The sequence below is a fragment of the Cricetulus griseus genome, chromosome 6 (assembly GCF_003668045.3).
Source record: "Cricetulus griseus strain 17A/GY chromosome 6, alternate assembly CriGri-PICRH-1.0, whole genome shotgun sequence".
Taxonomy (NCBI): Eukaryota; Metazoa; Chordata; class Mammalia; order Rodentia; family Cricetidae; genus Cricetulus; species Cricetulus griseus.
Window position 1 is genome coordinate 149244392 of NC_048599.1, and position 20642 is coordinate 149265033.

General features: G+C 40.6%; 1 protein-coding gene across 1 annotated transcript in view; it reads right to left on the reverse strand.

Moving 5' to 3' along the window:
* Positions 1 to 20642, reverse strand: part of Dennd1a (DENN domain containing 1A) — a 1920886-nt gene that overhangs the window by 1615770 nt on the left and 284474 nt on the right. Inside the window, 1 exon segment of the mRNA XM_035446997.1 lies at positions 17909 to 18019. Within this exon segment, the coding sequence (XP_035302888.1) occupies positions 17909 to 18019 (111 nt within the window).

The following is a 20642-nucleotide window of genomic DNA, read 5'->3' on the forward strand; positions in this document are numbered from 1 at the left end:
TGGTGGTGTGGTGGAGAACAATCACCTTTAATGGTACCTTCAAGTCAGGCTGGAGGGTTACAACAGCCTTGAGCACCAGCTTTTGTGCTCATCTTTAACCAGCTGCCAGAGCATTCTTGCTGATGTGCACATCACTTCTTGCTTGCAAGCCTTTAGGGAATAGCTGGATGTGCCAGTCCTGGTCTATCTGAGAAGCAGCATCTCTAGCGAACCTCAACTGCCTTCCCCAGCTTACCCTTGAGACACACCATTCACAGAAGTAAAGAAGTTATGGACCTCTTTCCATCCCTCATGCCATTTCACTCATCTCTCTAACCTGCAAGGGGTTTATTCTGCAAGCAAACTCTTCCCTCAGGTCTCTGAAGGAGCTCTCCTCTGCTCTCTGAAGCCTCACCTTGACTCTCTGTTACTAACTGAACTGAACAGACTGAAGTCTTCTCATTGGCCATTAAGTACACAAAGGCCCTATCTTTCTTCATCTCCACACTTCTAAACTGCATGCATCTAAGTGCTTGTCAATGCAGTGTGTACCCTGAATAAACTAAAAACAAACAACCCGGATTCCTATTTAGACTATATTTACAACCTAAAGATAGCTACTAGCTTGGCTTCCATAACAAGCACATCCAGCATTTCATTAGTTTCACAAACTCACATTCCAAAAGAAAAAGGAAAAGCTTAGTATACAAATATAACACTTTTGGAAAAATTGAGTGATCCATCCATTTGTCCATCTATGCATGCATCTATCCATACATCCAAACCTATACCTATGCTGTAGCTTCACAGCACATTAAATAGATATTTAATAGCTAAAATTAGTTTTATAAATATATATGCAAATATGTAAGTGCTGCAAAGTCTATCTGATACTAAGGTAACAGCATCACATGAATTTGTTTGTAATTAGCACAAGTTATTCACTAGGATGGTTTTTTTTTGAGGCAGGACTTCATTCTCTTGTTTTTTGTTTGCTTAAAATATTTTGGGCTAAACCTTATCTCCAGGAATCATTTTTGCCATTACTCCTTAATTTCCAAATACATCTACCAGATTAAATGAAAAGATTTTAAAACTAGCTATCCTTCATTAAAAACAAACAAACCCAGAAGCTTTTAAGGTGCTCTGTCATTTCATTGGAGGTTTTCTAAGGCCAAATCTCCAAAATTTGGGTAAGCCACATTCACCCATTTAATTAAGAAAACAAAGTAAGCAGGTGATTGTTTGGCTATTTTCCGAAATACATAGTGTCACCCATTCTGTGCACCCTTAAGAACAGTGGCTAAAACAAGGGGGAGCTCTTGGTTCCCAATCTGATAGCTGGGAAACCAGCATGGAACTGATCCAGACCCCATGAATGTGGGTGTCAGTGAGGAGGCCTCAGAAATCTATGGGGCCTTTTGTAGTAGATCAGTACTTATCCCTAGCATAGGAATGGACTTTGGGAGCCCATTCCACATAGAGGATACTCCCTCATTCTAGACACACGGGGGAGGGCCTAGGCCCTATCCCAAAGGATATAGACTCTGAAGATCCCCCCATGGAAGGCTTCACCCTCTCTGGGGAGCAGAAATGGTATGGATAGGTAGGGTGTTAGTGGGGTTCAGGGGACGAGGGAATGGAGAGGGAACTGGGATTGACATGTAAAACAATCTTGTTTCTAATTTAAATAAAAAAATCGAGAAAAAAAAAAGAGAAAAAAATTGCCCTTCCCCTATAATGAGATTGATGACTACCTCATATGGTAGTCACTAGAGCCTTCATCCAGTAGCTGATGGGAGCAGAAGCAGACATCCACAGCTAAGCACTGAGCCTAACTCCTGGAATCCAGTTGCAGAAGGGAGGAATGATGAGCAAAGGGGTAAAGACCAGGCTGGGGAAACCCACAGAAACAGCTGACCTGAACAAGGGGGGAACTCATGGTACCTAGACTGATAGCTAGGAAACCAGTATAGAGACATTTTGATCAGAATTGTGGTTCATTCTAATCCTCACTATATTTTTGTTATTTTTTAATATTATACTTTATACTCTGTATTATTAATCTGTAAAAGTTTAGGACTCTTTCATTATTATGTTGGTCTTTTCCTGAACTTTGATAATTATATTGTTTTATAGCTAATTGTTTTTTTCATGCTAACCTCTCACACTGTCTCTTGTAAATGTTTGTGTGGCATTGTTACCTTAGTGATTTTAAATTACTTTATTGTATCCTGTAGTGTTACATGTATTCTTTCATTTGTTTTTCTCTGATTTCATGCATTGATTTAAAAAATAACTAACATCAAATTTATAATTATAGCAATGTAAATTTGAATTCCACGTTCTCCTTTATATTTGATAACTTTGTTATGTTAAGGTTATGTACAATTTTAACAATTTGTGATCCTGGGAATCTTTACATAAATTCTTACCAACTTAAAAAAAAAAAAAGAACAGTGGCTAAGCTGACTACAGTGTGGGTCTGTGTATCCACACTGATCCAGAAATAATATACAGAGACCTATAGAATATCATCAGATACTAGCAGTCTGAAGTACTACACTCACTCCCTATAGAGGATAAAATCTTATGTAATGAAAGTATATAATGGGGAATATAATTTTTAAAAAGGGGTACTGTGAATATTTAAAGTGCAAGCTGAAAAAAAAAGATCTTATTAAATATCTCACTTGGTGGGAGAATAGAAAGATAGTATGTGTAAAATTTGCCCAAAGTCATTAGTCACAATGAATATTCATCAGAAGCCAATTATCAATCCCATTTAATGACACTCCAAAAGATTTTGCCCTGAAGCAGCTGAATAGTCTAAGGCTCCAGACAAAACTAGACAAATTATACAGCCAACAGCCAGTCTAGCCAGGACACAGGCTGTAAAGTAAACCACTGGTGGGTGGTGGCGACACTTTAGAAAATTCTGTCCTCAATTAAAGGTGTACAAGGTCAGTTCCATCTTAGAGCTTTATATATGGCTCCGTTAGTTTCTTGTGAGGCTTGGAAAAGGAGAGACAATGATGTGGATAGGACATGAATGGGGAGTGATCAATGGTATAGGTGAAAGAAATCACAAGATACCATTTGTACTCTTTTTTTTTTTCAGTTTAAGGTATTTCTCAGAGATAGTAGATAGACTGATGGATAAGTCATAAGATTCCAATGTTTCATCTGATTCCTATGGTAGCCTGTAACTATAGGACTAAAAATAAGACCCCATTCTAAAAGAAAAATCCCTGTAAACATACAGCAGGCACTGTATTAGGATGGAGACCCATGGGAAGCCTTGTTTTAGGGATATGTTCATGTGGTTACTCAGGCATACTCAACTAACTACACTTCACAGATAGGCAAAGTCTTAGAAGTTAAAGAACTCACCCAAGGCCACAAGGTGACAAAGAGACAGAACTGGGACTCTCATAGAGGTCCTGTCAGATGATACATAGTCTCCTATTTCCACATCATACAAGTTAATTTAAAAAGCATTTTTGGGCCTACCCGGTACCATTGCTGTCAGCACTGTCCAATTACGTAAATCCTCATTTACCTTGCTGCTAAGTGACCAAATATCTAGGGCAGAGTACCAGTAACAGGAAGTAATTACTCTTTTTTAAATAGGAAAAAGGACAGACAAACTTTATTACATGCCTGAGGCATTGGAGTGTTGGACTCGAAAAATAATCATTTGAAGGATCACACATCTGATCACTTCCTGGGGATTAGTCAATTAACTAAGGGGTCATGGTGACTTTAATCCTTGGGGAATTCTACACAAGAAAGTAATAACTGCTTGTCATAGAAAGGTTTACATATCAGCCTGGACATATGGATCAGGAAATCTTGCTTTCTGTCATGTTCCTTCTCATACACTTATAAGGAAGTCTTCCACTGTCTTTTTGAGCTGAGCAAACTACTACCTTTTCTGGGTCTTAATTTTCCCTACATGAAAAGTTAAGAGGTTGGCCTGCAAGATCCCTGTGCCTCTTGCAGCTTTGACTCTAGAGGAACTTTCCACCCTTTGACATGAAGGATTCCCCTCCTCTGTCCCTCTTGACCTTCTGCAGCTGTATTGGCTAAGCAGAAATCAGCCAGGGTCCATTTTCAAAGTCTGTTTCTCACCTTTGCTGCCACAAGGATCCCCTACCCCCAAACTCTTAAAATAAGAAGTGTCACTTTTTCCTGCAGTGGAAAGCACAGCCTTCCTCCATGCCTACCCCATCTCCCATCAACATGTGGAAGAGCTCAGAGGACTATAATGGGAAGAGACCCAGAGCATGGCTCCAGCTGCAGCTTCACAAGGACAGGGACCATATTCAAAGTGTTTCCTTATTTGGGCAGGTGCTGGGTAAAGTGTTTGGGGAACATGAGAATGCATGCCCTGACTTAATGTCAAGAGAACCATAGGCAAGGTCACCCGACATTCTGGCAAACTGCAGTCACTCAATAGATCATCACCAGAAACGGCACATTTCTGAGAAAGAATTGAGGCTCCAGGATCTAAAGGCTGGCACAGGGGGATCGGATGGTTGCAGTCATTCTTCACATCCTTGAGCTGAGAATGTTAAACAATCAGACTGACACCTGCTTCACAGGGTTACAGGCATCTGGATTTCCCCTCGGTGCTTAAAGAAAAACAAACTGATGAAACAGAGTAGAGAAAGAACTGCTGATTTATATTTTAAAGTCCATAGGTTTCAACAAGATTCATTCTATGGTTTAGAGAATGTTATGCCTTGGGGAATTTATTAGCATTCTCAGCTTGAGAACTAGGTTCTTCACTCATAATCTTAGGCTTGTCAGGAATAAGTGCTGCTGTGATTCAAACAGTGCGGTAATCTATTGTTTTTAAGCGGGAAATCTACTGTAGAATCAGCAAAACGTTTTCAGGTACTCTTGTGAGTGAACCTCATCATGTAAAGGAAAACCCTTAAATTAAATTATAAATGGTTTAACTATGCTCCAATTGTAGTGACTATATGCAGGGGGACAAGCTGGCTTTTAAAGTCAACCAGGCTTCCAATAGTTCAGACAGATGCCGAATGTGTGCAAAAGAGCAAAGAATGTCTCCCTTAAAAGAGGAGATACTGTGCTCCTCTTTAGAGGAGTAAGGGAAGGAATCTCTCTTCAAGTAGTTTCTCTTGTAGTCAGTGGAACTCAACTTAGCTCTCCTCCTCCTCCATTATCTTTAGGGGAGGAAAACCAAAAACAAACAAATTCCAATGTGGTCAAGTAGAGTCAGGCCTCTAAGAACTCTAAGAGTTGAGAAGCAGCTTTCTCAGGCATCTCACTTAATCCCTTCTCTTTCCATTTTCTTTTTAAAGCTACCTCCTAGCTAGAGTAATTAGAGCAAGTTATTAATCAGAGTAAAAAGCTTCCCTGCCAAGATTTGACACTTCAAAACATCAAAGCAAATAAAACTGACAGAGAAAAGTGTCAGTTACCTAAGCTGAGGCAGAAACTACATCAAGCAAGGTAAGCTATGTCAGGAAGAAGTCACTGCAAGAGAGGAGAGCATTTCATCTTTAAGGTGAAAAAGAAAAAGGCAAAGTTGCATGAGTAAAAACAAACCATGTAAAGATGGATAGCAAATGTGTGGCTGAGCCTCTATTCTGTGCCTGTGACAGCCACTGCTGAAAAAGGAGATGGCCTCAGGATCCCTCATAAGGTACATCTGTCATCAGTGGATCAAAGCTGGTGCTGGTACTTATACTCAGGAAGAAATCAGTCGGCCATCTCATTGAGTGTAAGTAAATTTATATTCATTTTCAAATCTCCTAAGATTATAGTTTATGTTTAATTAATGGGCTTATACCATTGTTTTCATTATGTTTTTCCTAGCAGGTCAGGTGTGGTGGGACACGCTTTTAATCCAGCATTTAGAAGGCAGAAGCAGGTAGATCTCAGAGTTTGAGACCAGGCTGGTCTATAGAGTGAGTTCCAGAACAGCCAGGGTTACACAGAGAAACACTGTCTCAAAAAACAAAACAAGGGAAATGCAAATCAAAATGACTCTGAGATACTATCTTACACTAGTCAGAATGGATAAGATCAAAAACAGCAATGAAAGCTTATGCTGGAAAGGATGCAGGGAACACACCTCCATTGCTGATGAGAGTGCAAACTTGTACAGCCATTGTGAAAATCAGTATAGTGGTTTCTTAGAAAATTGGGACTCAATCTATCTCAAGATCTAGCAATACCACTCCTGGGCATATACCCAAAAGATGCACTCTCATACCACAAGGACATTAGCTCAACTGTGTTCACAGCAGCATTATTCGTAATAGCCAGATGCTGAAACAACCTAGATGCTCCTCAACCGAAAACTGAATAAAGAAAATGTGGTACATTTACACAAAAGAGTACTACTCATGCCATCATGAAATTTGCAGGCAAATGGATGGAACCAGAAAAAAAAAAAAAAATCCTGAGTGAGGTAACCCAGACCCAGAAAGACAAACACTGTATGTACACACCCATAAGTGGATAATAGATGTAAAGCAAAGGATAACCAGCCTATCGTCATGACCCGAGAGAAGCTAGGTAACAAGGAGAACCCAAAGAGAGACATTCGTTTATCCCTCTGGGAAAGGGAAATAGAAAAGATCTCCCGAGAAAATGGGAAGCATAGTGGTGGGGGTGGACAGAGGGAAGACAGGAAGGGGAGGGGAGGGAGAGAGGGGGAGGAGAACGTGAGGGAACAGGATAGTAGAGGTGGGGGAAGGACAGAGAGGGAGAGCAAGGGAAGAGATATCCTGATTGAGGGAGTCATTATGGGGCTATGGAGAAACCTGGCACTAAGGAAACTCCCAGGAATCCACAAGATGACCCCAACTAAGACCCTAAGCATTAGTGGAGAGGGCACCTAAACTGCCCTTCCCCTGTAATCAGATCAATGACTACCTGTATTATCATCCTAGAATCTTCATCCAACAACTGATGGAGTCAGATGCAGAGATCCATAGCCAAGCACTGGACAGAGCTCCCAGAGTCCAGTCGAAGAGAGGGAGGAACGATAATATGACCAAAGGGATCAAGACCAGTTTGGGGATACTCACAGAAACAGCTGACTTGAGCTAGTGGGAGCCCACTAACTCTGGACTGACAGTGGGGGAACTTGCATGGGACTGAACTGGGCCCTCCGAATGTGGGTGACAGTTGTGTGACTTGGGCAGTCTATGAGGCCACTGGCAGTGGGACCAGGATTTATACCCAGTGCTCGAACTGGCTTTTTGGAGCCCATTCTCTTTGGAGGGATACCTTGCTCAGCCAAGAGATGGGGGGAGGGCCTTGTTCCTGCCTCAAAGTAAGGTTCCAGAGTTCACTGACTCCCCATGGCGAGCCTTACCCTCTCTGAGGAATGGATGGGGGTGAGTGGGAGGGAAAGTGAGAGGAGTGGGAGGAGGGAGGAAGTGTAAAATGATTGGTATGTAAAATGAGAAAATATTGTTTTAAAATTAAAAAAAAAATCGTGTCAAAAACCAAAAAAACCTAACATGACTAAATTGGGAATCATGAGTAATATCAATGGGGAAGGGAGGAGGAACTGGGGTGTTGAGCTCCTAACCTTGCAATGGAGCAAATCCCAAATTCATCCTTAGGAAATGAGAGCAAATTTGGGATACTAAAGCCAAAAAACATTACCATGACCATCTTCGCACAGGATTGTGTTTCACGTGTGTTTAACTCATTCACTTTCCACAAGAGCCCCAATAAGGTAGTTGTATTAATGTCTCCATTTTGCAGGTAAGGAAACTTGCCTATGGTTACAGACCTGAGGACTGAGCTAGGATATTAAGTTGCCTCTGTGCTCTGATCTGTATTCATCGGACGATTACTGAGCATCCACTATGTGTACACGCCATGCCCTCAAGCACATTAAAATAGACAGAGAAAGATCAAAATGCAAACAATCAACTTCAACACAAAGCATTATGAGAGAAGTGCTATCATAGAGGTTCAAGTATGTCAGCATATACAGAAGGAATCCCTGATTCTGCCTGGGGCAAGCATTGGGCAGAAGAGACTGGTACATCAGAGCTTTTAGAGCTGTGTGCCTATGTTCCTTCCCGTGGGAGGCCAGGTGGGACACTGAGCCATGTGAACACAGCAGCTCTTTTGGCCACTCAGGCTCTGTTGAATGACCCCTCATCCAGTGACTAAGTGACTAGTGAGAAGTGAGTAGAAATGCAAAACCTATATGTTGCTATGATTATTCTTTGTGGCTTGAGGGATTCACCATCACCATCATCAGTCATACACACAGTCTACAAAACTCTCCAGGATCTTTACCACCTTCTTTGCTTCTGAAAGTCAGATTTGGGGTCAATATCTACAAAGATGAGATTCAGTGTCAAGTGGTATTCATGGAAGGAGTAGTGTCTGGCCAGTGCTGGGTTATGGTTTTACCTCATCTATGATCAGGAACCCTTCAGCAGTCTCACTTTTAGAGGAAATATCAGAGAGATGTCAGAAGTCAACTGACCCATGGACATGTGGTTAGAAAGTGGCTTACAGTGATTAAGTGCATGGCAACGAGGGATAATCAGAATAAAACTACCCTGGCTCCAAGTCTGAATCTCCTCCATCCCTGCTGTCCTTTTTCTGAGGAAGATTCTATCAACAGGACTGTCTGAAGCATCTAGCTGGGAGATTCAATATTGTCACCAAACTAGCAAAATAGAAAACCTGTGAATTTCTCTTGTGTTTGTAGAAATCTCACAGCACACCAAAGTGACCATACTTGCCACCTTCAAAACCATCAAAGGGTATTATAAAACCTTGTCCCACTAACATAGTACTTAGTGCTTCATTGTTGCTTCCTTAGTGAATACCTTTGAGATGTCTGCCAAAGTAGGCCCCATTTAGAGGTTTTCAAACATACTGAGAGGTAAGTAAATTTAATATTTCCCATTTGTTTTTCTTGGGTGGAGGTATGATTTATGAGTCACAAGAAATCTCTTATTGCTAACACCTAAAGAATACCTTGAGTAAACCTCGAGTATTTGAATTTAGATCACTAGCTGGTGTGTGACAGTACATGTTGGTAAGCCCTGAGCTGGGAGCTGGAGACAGGAGGATCCTGAGGGTTCACTGGCCAGTCAACCTAGTGCAAACAGCTATCTTCAGGTTCAGGGACAAACTGTCTCTAAAAGAAAAGATACTAATAATAACACAGAGAAGTAACTGAGGAAAAGGCATATCCTAATATCAGCCTCTGGTCTCCACACTAGCATGTTCAGGTGAGGTCACCTGCATATACACATACACTCATGTACACAACACATACTTCCCACAAGAAGATACAAATTTATTTGCATATTGCTACTATTGCTCAGATAATGAAAAATTTAGGGCTGTGTTTTTAATGAAATGGCTAAAAAGAAACATCATGCCTCCAGATCTACTAAGTCCCAAGAACCTTAAGTTTCATGGTTGACTGCTGTGGCCTCACAATGCTATGAGGAGCTGGATAGAATATGCTTAGTGATGCTCTTCTCTAGACTGTTTTAAGATCACAACCAAAGCTCCTTCAAAGAGAAGATCTAAGAACTTAGAAGTGCTAGGCTGTACTCAAGTATGACTGTCTTCTAGATAAACACATAGTCTCTGCTATGTAGTTCTAAGTGGAGATGAGCCAGTAGTGAACAACAAACAATGCCAACAAATTACTATTGTTTCTGCAGGAGGAGAATAGTGTGTTCCATGATCCCAAATCTGGCTGCATATCAATCAATGGGAAAATATGAAAAATTAAAAATCCTGGGTTCTGCACTAGACTTTTGAAACAAAGTGATTGGAAATGCTGTCTGTGAACCTTTTTTAGCATGTTTCCTTGGTGTTTCTAACAGCATTCAGGAATTGCTAACAATCTGAATCCTCTCTCTGGTGCAAAGCAGGTGTTCAATGTTGTTCAAACTACGGAGGAAGCAGTAGAGGAGGATGAAAATCAGTGTGGAGACAGGCTGGCTGAAGTTTTATCAAAGGACCACAGATTCTACTGCTAATGCACTGTATAGTATTACAGTCTCCTCACCATTGCCAGGTGCTTTTTGCTTCAGGTACAGTTCAACATGAACAGGAGAAAACCAACTTATACATAATTAAATGAGTACAGTTCAAAAAGCAGTTCATTATATTTACGTTGAAAACCCACATAAATAGAACATAGCAATCTTTTCTCCTACTTCCTATAAGTGGAGATTTCTTTCATTTACTTTAACAGTTTCTCATAGTCTCTGAGCCACAATAAAGTTTTATGTAATAGAGATTAGAGAGGCTATGCCGCTTTTGAGTTTGGCTGCTGAGTCTGTATTTCTTCCCACTTCATTACATTTTGCTAAGGATTTCCCTCTTCACCAAAAGGATTAGCTTGCTTCTTACTCTTTGAATACTCTCCTTAGGTTGTCAGTGTGACTAGGTTAATCTCAACTCCACCCCCCTCTCACAACATATAAAAGATGAACACACAAAATGTTCAATTTATTTTATTTTTTAAATAGAACACTAAATTTAGTCTTTGACTTCACTGTTTGGGAAGTTTCCAGTTACAAGGTCTTGGCTTCCCTTGAGCACAGTTTGAAACAAAATAATGCTGTTTGTTCCTAAGGCTGGAACATGCAGAGTGGAGTGTGCAGGCAGAGGACCTGGCTCCAGTCCAGTGTTTCAAAACTCCTTAAACTGCTGCTACTTCTTCGCTTCAAGGGTCGCAGATAAGCAAACAGGACAAGTTTGCTCTAGTGCAGAAGAACCAGGAAAGCTCTGCATACGCTGGTAAGACATCTGGCCACTGCCTGGGCTGACATGGCCATGGCAAGGTGGAGTTCCTCAAAAAATAAGTGAAATTAACGCATATCTGAAAATCTGCCTCAGCTACAAACTGACCTTTCTCAGATCCCCAGAGCAGATGGTGTGCTCAGACAATGGGTTGCTGTCTGTGTGAAACAGTGTGATAGGACAGGCAAGGTTGGAAAAGTATCCAGGACTTCTCCTGAACCCTGAGACATCTACAAAGGCCAGGCTGGGGTGCTAGTGAGAAGACACAATTGTCAGCTACCACTTGTCCAGGGCACGAGTACACAGGCTCTACCCGAGTCCTACATTCTTGGGGGAAATGTGTGCTTTTGTAGCTGGGAAGAAACTAAGAGATGATTTTATGTTAGTTTTTTTCTTTTTCTAAATGAGGTGCCATCAGGATAGTATTAATTGTTCTCATAGTTCTAGGAGTGATACAAATAATTACATGTGGAAACTCAACTACATATGGCTTTGCCACCAATAGTGCTTCCTTCTTAAGCATTTATTTACCCCATCATCTAGATATGCTAAATAAATTCCTCAGTAATTTGTTATCAGTTAACTGGACAGTCTGGGGTTTTTGAAACTTCTTCTAGTACCTCTAATTTAGGAAGGGGGAGGACAGGATTGAGAGATAGTAAGGTGGAAGGAAGTGCAATCCATGACCCCTGAAGTCACTGTGCTGGGTCAGGGTCTTAGAGGGCTTTGCTTATGGCAGTTGGAGAGACTGGGCAGACATAGACTCTATCAATGCTCTGACAGTGATATAAGTAGGGGCTGTGGCTGAGAGAGGAAGGTGTATAGCCCCTGATGCCCAGAATGGTGCTGTGAGATCTGAAGTGAAGAGCTCAGCTGTGTGCATGTGGAGGCAACACCAGATACTCAGACCCACGGTCAGTAGAATCATGCCAAGAGTGTTTCTGGGTATACAAGTGTCACGAGGAATTCATGACGAGTGGAGAGTTACCAAGGAGGCAGTATGAGGAAGCCAGAAGGGCCTGGAACCAGAAGAAGTGGGTTTTAATATCATCTCTTCAGCTCATCTTAGACAGGGCATTTCAACTTTTTGGTTGCCAATATTTTCATCTGCAAAAGGAGAATAAGACCAAGTAGTTCCTGGGGTTGTTATAAGAACTAATGAGAATATGATAATCATAGATACCATAGACATACACACATGCAAATATGCCTGTAGATTTGTGAGCATGCAGAAGACTGTTTACACAGTGCCTCACACAGCATATAGCTCAGAAAGGTTAACTTAGAATCTTAAGGAAGTGTTAGAAAACCCAGGGCCGGCCTTACGAAGACCTGAGTGTGGGTTTACAGGAAAGCGTTCTAGACACTGATTCTGCAGATACATCTGTGTCCTTCTCTGTAACTCTGGAGCTATACAGCAAACTCTGATACTGTGTAATCTGGCCTGTGTATTCTTCAGACAAATCAGCATCACCAGTTCAACCTTAATCCACCAGCTGTTATCATTTTTGACTTTTTATAAACAGAGTTCTCTGATTTTCTTAGCAGGGTGGATACTCTAACAACTTTTCCCTGGTTCTAGTGGTTAGCTTCTACATAGGGTTATAGTATGAAAGAGTCCCAATCAATATAGCCTGGTGGCAAAGATAAGAATTCTGAAGGGGCCGAGATTCCTTTGTGTGTATAGTCTCTGGCTGTTTCTTACTTTTTAGAAGATTGCTTCTACATACAGCATCATGATCTACTTTGTGGCTCTCTCTATCTTGAACTTGTGTACTGATGACTTCAGGTAAGTTTTTTCACCTTCCCAAAAGAACAGGCTGCTCTGTAAAATGGGAATAATTCTAAATAGTTGGAGTGATGATGGCATTATAAGTTATCATTTCTAGAAAGTTCCTATCTTTGGTATACTAGCTATCTACAAGTATTTCCAAAAAGCAATGAGTTAAACTTGAATGTGAAAATATGGAAGAAAAATGAGATCTTTGTGTTCCAAGAAATCAGAGAACAAGATTTAGCTAAGCCTTCCCTATTTATCATTTATAAAGGAAAACAATCAATAAACATTAACTGAGCAATGAGAACAAAAACTTACATTTATCTTATACCGAACATCACAACGTTATTGACTGGGACACCCTAGGATACATACTATCTGAACTAAGAAGTAGTGTTAGTTTTGTCTCCAACACACAGTCTTTTTTACAGATTTACTCTGGAATGCTAGGTAGCCTTTATCTTTCAGATTCTCAATAGCTCTGAGGAACATTAAGCAATATCTTTTCAGGCAAAGTGGAGAATACGTAGTTTGTTGGGGTATTACAGACACATCAGGTTCTTCCAAGAGGGTCCTCAGAACATCTCAGGCGGAAATAGCCTTCACATCTGTCTGATCTTTGAGTTAAGTAAAAGCTATGCTAGAGAAGGTCAGAGGTAACAATGGGAAGACCTTCAACTCCTGAATCTGGGGAGACAAAGGCTTGAACCCAACTACTCTATGCTCAGTTCCTTCGACCCCAGAGTCACTCCATATAACAAGTGCCTTTTGGCTGGGAGCAGAACCCCATCTCCTAGAAAGAGGAGAGTCTTATCATGAATCACAGAACACAGACCTCAGGTGCAATCAACCATCTGCAAAAAACAAAACTCCACAATCATGGCCCTTAAAGTCAATGCATTTTTGGAGCTTTAGCAACAGTCTGCTTCGTGATTGTCCTAACCTGAAATAACACAACACAAAATTAATCTTGTTTCTCAATAATCACTTCTTGGTTTTTATTTGAAACATTGAAATCTGACCTCTCATTAAAGCATTGAGTGATTTATTATGAACATATACACATACTACATTCCAGACCATGTTCTAAGAGTTTTGAAAGTATTAACTATTTTAATTTTGCTGGGCGTTGGTTGGTGGTACACGCCTTTAATCCCAGCACTTGGGAGGCAGAGGCAGGTGGATCTCTGTGAGTTTGAGGCCAGCCTGGTCTCCAGAGCAAGTGCCAGGATAGGCTCCAAAGCTACAAAGCTACAAACCCTGTCTCAAAAAACCAAAACAAACAAACAAAAAACCAAAACAAAAAAACAAAAACTATTTTAATTTTACTAACATGAGGTCACTGGTGGCTCAAACAAAAGCTGTCTCAGTAAAATGGTAAGGAAAGAATGAAAGCAGAGGGACTAGACAGGAAATATGATGGGGAGTGTCCTTCTGTATGCTGTGAATGTATGTTTCTCTTATTGGGTTGATGGAAAAAGCTGTTTCAGCCAATGGACAGGCAGGATGTAGCCAGGCAGGAAGTATAGGTGGAGCTATCAGATTAGAATTCTGGGGAGAGGAACACAGAGTGAGTTGCAAGAGAGACGCCATGTAGCTGTGGCATCACCAATAAGCCAAGACCAGGTGGAGATATAAAGATTAATAGAAATGGGTTAATAATTAAGAGAGAGCTAGCCAATAAGAAGCCTGAGCCATAGGCCAAACAGTTTATAATTAATATAAGCCTCTGCTTGTTTATTTGGTACTAAATGGCTGCAGGACTGGGTGGAACAAAAACTTCTGTCAACAGAAACAGATGAAGAATTTTGAGACAAGGAGTAAAGAGAAGACTATAAATGGGATGAAGTGCATGTGCCTCAAAGAAAGTTGTTTGTCTTTAAAAAGTTACATTTGTGTGTGTGTGTGTGTGTGTGTGTGTGTGTGTGTGTGTGTGTGTGTATGTGTGTGTGCAAGAATGTGGGAGGACAACCTAGAGTAGTAGCTTCTTTCCTTCCACCACCACCACCACCACATGGGTCTCAGAGATTGAACTCAACTCAGGTCATCAGACTTGGCAGCAAGTGCTTTATCCGTTGAACCCTCTCCCTGGCCCATGCTTTGTCTTTACTGTTTGGGAGTCACTCTATCGTGTTGGTATTCACTGCAGAAAGTGCTAGCAGAGGAGGAGAAACAAAAGACTGGGCAGAGCTTGGGCTCTTGTTTCTCTGTGGAGCACTTCCTTGGGGTGGCATGGTGACAGCACAACATGGCACTAAGAAGCACTTTCTCAACAAGGCATTTCTCAAGTTAAAATAAAATCATGATCCCTTCCCCACTCCTCTCTACTCTCTCTTCTGCTCTTCTTACTCCTGTGGACTTCTCAGTAGCTACTGGGCCATATATGTAGTGCGTGGTCTGACTTAGGGTCTCCCTTATTCAAACACAAGCTTCAGGAAATCAGGATTTTTGTTTGATCATAACTATTGAAATACACTGTGGGACAAGGTCATCTGAACATGCAGAGTGATGAACAGTTCGTCCACAAGGGAGGGCACTGCAGACAGACCTCGTGTTGATGGGTGTGGCGAGGCAGCTGGACTCTGTTCTGTCCTTCTATTAGATGGGTATAGAAATCTGGGTTAGGAGTCTGAGACACTGCTTCACTATTTTCTCATTTCCAGAGTTGTAAAATCTTATGCACCACTGATTCTTAACCTTTGTACAGGAACTATTCTGTCTCTTTGGCATATTTTTTTGACAAAAACTTTCTGAAATACATCTACATATAAAAATAAGGACACCAGCCAAGTAGTAGTGGCACACACCTCTAACCCTGGCACTTGGGAGGCAGAGGCAGGTGGATCTCTGTGAGTTCGAGACCAGCCTGGTCTACATGAGCTACTCCAGGACAGTCTCCAAAGCCACAGAGAAACATTGTTTCGAAAAACCCAAAACAAATAAACAAACAAATAAAAATAAGGACACAATACACACAAATTTTAAAGAAAACAACTTAAGACACCAAAACCTGACATTTTACCCAGGGGTCAGTAGCCTGGGTCAGTAACAAGCCTGCTGTCCTTTTTATATCCAAAGCATTGTTGGAAGTCAAACTGAACCATTAGTTAATTTATGGTAACGAGAAAGTCAGAGTCCAGCTGCAATGATGGCCACATGGCCTCCAATGTGGTATCAGTACTTGGTACTCTGTAGAAGAGACTGCTGGACCCTAATTCAGTTGAGGACTGAAGATGGGATGGGGCGCATTTCATTTATGGAGGGCTTCCTCTGCATGCTGGGTTCCTTCACACTTAAAACATTAATTCATTTGGAATTTAGTCTTGTATGAAATAGGCACTGTCTTCTTTTCCCTTCCCCAGGTGGAAGGTTAATACTGAAATGTCAGCTTAATTTATGTTAAACATATAGCAAAAGTTATTATTAATACAATATACTCTAACTTAGGAGAAAAGTTCAGTGCCTCCTTATATAGCCATTTTATACATGTGGGTTGTTTGGGGGGCCTCTATTCTGTGCCATTAGCATACCTACATTCTCATAATACAGCCACTACCACAGCAGGCCAGTGGATACAGCTTTACAGAAAGTTTTACTAAAGCAAGCTATTATAATCCATTTGTTTTCTTCAAGCATGCTTTTGTTCTTTCTTTTGGATTGTCCATACTCATTTTAGAATCAGCTGTGATTCTGGGTTTAAAAAGATTCTGTCTCAAAAAAAAGAAAAAAAAAGAAAAAAAAAAAGGTAGACAAGAACTTGAGAAAGAGACTCAAAGATACTCTCTGGACTCTAAACACAGGTGATTTGAACACACATACAGACACAAGCTTACATACTGATTATGTGGAGAAACGTGATAAAGAAGTTTCATTAAATTGCTACTAGTTACTAGATGAAATCATCAGTATTTACTAGAAGGCAACTTCAACTTTCAGGAATGCTTATTTGAGAAATTTAAAAATAAGATTAATTAACCATACTTGTCAAATGAAAACATTAAAATATAAATAAGAAGACTTATGTTAAACATACAGCAAAAGTTATTATTAATACAATATACTCTAACTTATGAGAAAAACTTCAAGCTAGGCATAGTGGCCCACACTTGAATCTCAGTCTGAAGTGGGAGAATTGCTAGCCAATGAATTTGAGGCCACTCTGGGCTACATAGTGAGTTCAAGGCCAGTTTCTATTATAAAGCAACAACCTTATTGCAAACAGAAAAAAACAGGGTTTGAGAGGTGACTCGGTGGGTAAAGCACCTGCATGTAAGTGTGAGGATTGAAGTTCAGATCATCTGATATCACATAATAACGCTGAGTGGGGTAGTGGCTTTCTGGTCATGTCAGTAGGCAGGAACAAGATGGCTGAAACATCGAGTACCAGGTTCAAGAAGAGACTTTGCCTCAACATATGAGGTAGAAGAAGCCACACAGCATCAACCTTGGGCCTCTATATGCATGTGCCCATATATGCATGGGCACCGGAAGATACACATTCACTTCCAAACATGTAAACACATACATCACACAATTTTAAAAATCCCACAAAACAGAACAAATCATCAAAAACCCTCTAAGGTAAATGGGAAAAGCTATTCACAAATATACACAAGGAATAGACTCATGGGAAACAGTTGCCTCTAACCAAAGATAACAAAATTAAAACTTACCATATCATTTATACCCAATTTTATTACAACACTAAAATGTAGCACAAGTACATAGACAATACAGACAAAGACACAGACAATTCTAGCAAAGGCAGTAGTGAAAAGAGTTCACTTATGTACAGATGACAACATTCACTGTACTCAGGCTCGGCCTTCTGGGCAAACAATCCGGCAGCCCCCAATTAATGGTCTTTATCAAAGCCTTTGACCAGAGGTCCCACTGCTTCGCATATTTATTATTTACAAAGCCCCCATATACATGTGGGCTGATTCAATCAAAAAGAGCTCAAAGATGTTTGCTGCAGTATCATCTACTAGAGGATTTATTTATGAACAACCCAAATGACCATCACGAAAAGAAAACTTTAGCAAACCATGACTATATCACTACAATGGAATACGGTGCCAACATTTTAAAGAATTGACAAAAATAAGCTTATGTGGAGATAGGCACAATGTGCATAATGCACAATCAAGAGGCAACTATTTATAATTGATCATGAGACTGCAAGAATAAATGAAATGGGCTTTGACACTGTAAAGGGACATGAATAATTAATGATGGTGATGTATTACCATATGAGGGGAATGTGGATGATTCGTTTTCTTAAAATTTTCTTTAATCTTGCCGATACATCTTTCAATTAAAATTAGATGACTGCAAAGCCATCTTGGATGGTCTACTCACAGTGCTGAGCTTGCTGCAGATGATGAGGATCCGGCGCTCATACAGCATGCTGGCGTACAGATGCAACATGTTGTTCACATCCACAGCCACAAAATATTCTGTCAGATTTCTCTAGGAGAAAGAAGAAAGCAAAGCTTGTGGCTTATTTTGTTTGTTCTTATTACGAACAGTATCTCATAAAAGCAGGAGAAGAGCAAATAATCAGAAGGCATAGGCTCTTCTTCCCTTGCCCCACTCTTTCTACCTGGAAGCCCAAGCTCCACTCATATGTGAAGTCATGAAATGCAAAGTTCAAAGAGACCTTGGAGATGAGCACCCTTGCGTGGTGATTATGGATTACAACTCGAGGTCATACATAGATAGCACTGTGTTTGCTTTTCATGTTGCTCCAAAGGATGAGAAGCACAGGACCTCTGCAATCTCAAAAATGAGGAGACTCAGTATGAGGGCGATTCTTCAAGATCAAATGGTCTAATAAGTAATGAAGACAAGATCTTCAGATCCCTTCCCCCTAGAACTTTTCCAAGATACTGTGCCATACATCCTAGCAAAACAAAGTGTCCAAGCTTGTGACACAGGCCCTGCTTCTGCCCAGTAGATCCTAGCACAGAAGTATGGCATTACCTGCCATGTCTTTTCTGTTGGTATCCATAGCGTACACTCTCCAAAATGGCTCTGCTAGAATTAAGCAATTTCAAAGACTTACAACTCCTAAGCATTTCACTCAAAAGGAGGGGGGGGAATGTAGATTAAACAGCAGCAAGTTGTGACAATTTCTGTGTTTTAACCAGCTTTTGTTTTCCCCCTGTAACTTGGGTTTCAATCTTTTAAATAGCATTATGGATTAGGACATTTCAGATTTCAGCGGGAAATGGAGAGCATTTCATTTCTACAATGCTTTCTTCATCCACCTAACATTAATAATATATGAATATGCTTATTTAATGTTACAGGTTTTCAATGCTGTTCAATGTAACTCTCAGCAAATGAAAGCAGGAAAGGAGTTATGTTGCCATAAGTGGCAATTAATCATATTGAAAGATCTATAACTCATAATTTAAGTAAACCAGTGGAATTTACATGAAAAAACAGCATAAAGTCCTTTTAAACAATATTATGGCTGAAAATAAATAAGAATGGGCAGTTACCTATGATTTATTACTGTTTGACCAGAGTATTAGGCTAACCATTACAGTTCACAAATAAAAGAGCAAGTGGATTGATACCTCTATACACCGACTACTCTCCTATATTACCTCCTAGATACTAATCACTCATTTTCTACTATGATGAGGCACAGGTCACTTTGCTTAATCTTAAATCTGTTCATTGAACTAGATGTCACTTTCTCTATTTAAAGATGTAAAAGGAGGCACAGAAAAGTGATGTAATATGACAAAGGTCACATGGTAAGTGGACAACAGAAGATTCAGTCTACAGTTTAAAATATAATACTTTAAAGTGTAAGTTAAAATATCATATTCAACAAATATTGAGTATAGGGGAAACAAGAGGAAATACATGTGACCTCCCTCTGCTAGAAATTATTGCCCTCCCCTTTTTTTTTAATAGAGGAATCCTATATGCCAGGCCAAGTATGCTATATCTGTGTTCTTTCTATTCCTCCTAATAACCTTAGGTAGACACTGTCATATCTACACGGAGAAACTACAGCTTAGAAAGCTGCAGCTGCTTCTAAAGATCACCCACTTAGGAAGGGCAGAGCCAAGAGCAGGTCTTTTGAATGTGAAGCTTGTCTGGTAACTGCTATACCAGCTTGCATCCTAACAAACTCATGAAAAAATAAAAATGAGCACCAAAGGCGGATGGAACTGGGCAAGAAGCATTTCTCTGCCCAGTGGACTGCGGAGCACTGAGCTAATGATGTCAGGGTGGGGTTTGTTCCTGAGACTGTGACACGGCAGAGCAGTTCTCACAAACAAATACGAGGCCCTCAGCTGAGCATTTCAGAGAGCTTAACTGCTGATGAATTATATGAATTTTTCTTTTAGAAGAGGATGGAAGTAACAAGAAAATAGAAATGAGGAGCTTAAAGAAGGCCAGAGAGCCCATTAGCACTTTTGACAGATCCAAAGATAACTCTGAAGCCACCAAAACGTGGCCTCAAGAGTCTGCCAAGAAGCTTCACGCTGAGGAGAAATATGTTACACAGCTTGCAGTCCAAATAGGGAGACACAGCGTCAGAGACAAATCCTGTGCCTTATTTTGGTGGGAGAAAAAAAAAATCACAAGGGTACTTTTGTAGATGGAGAGGGGTATGTTTCCGAAATAAGAACCGTTTGACTGAGGCAGGCACTCATTCCCAATCAAGATCTGAGTGACTCAGGTGCTTGATCCAAAAACTCTACACAGGTATGTTAAAAATATGTAACATTTAGCCAAATTCTCTCTAAACTGTCATGTACTTTTTTTTGGTATTTCTCATCCCATCTGTGCTGATCACCAAGATATTTGTGTCTAAACAGAAGCTGTCTTTCTTATCTGCTTCCTCCCTTGCCTCTTTCCTTCTGGGATGCCACCCGCCAGAGTGATAGCAAGTGCCAAGGGCCCCTAACCAGGAACTTCTTGGATGGGGGAGCACCTGTGGGGCAAAGGGGGCCCTGGCTCACTCTTAGTTCTGGCCAAGTTTGTGCTCAGAGAAAGGCCCTTGGAGACAGGGATCTCCCTCTTGCTGTTAAATGCCCAGTAGCTTGAGCTCCATGGTAACCCTCAG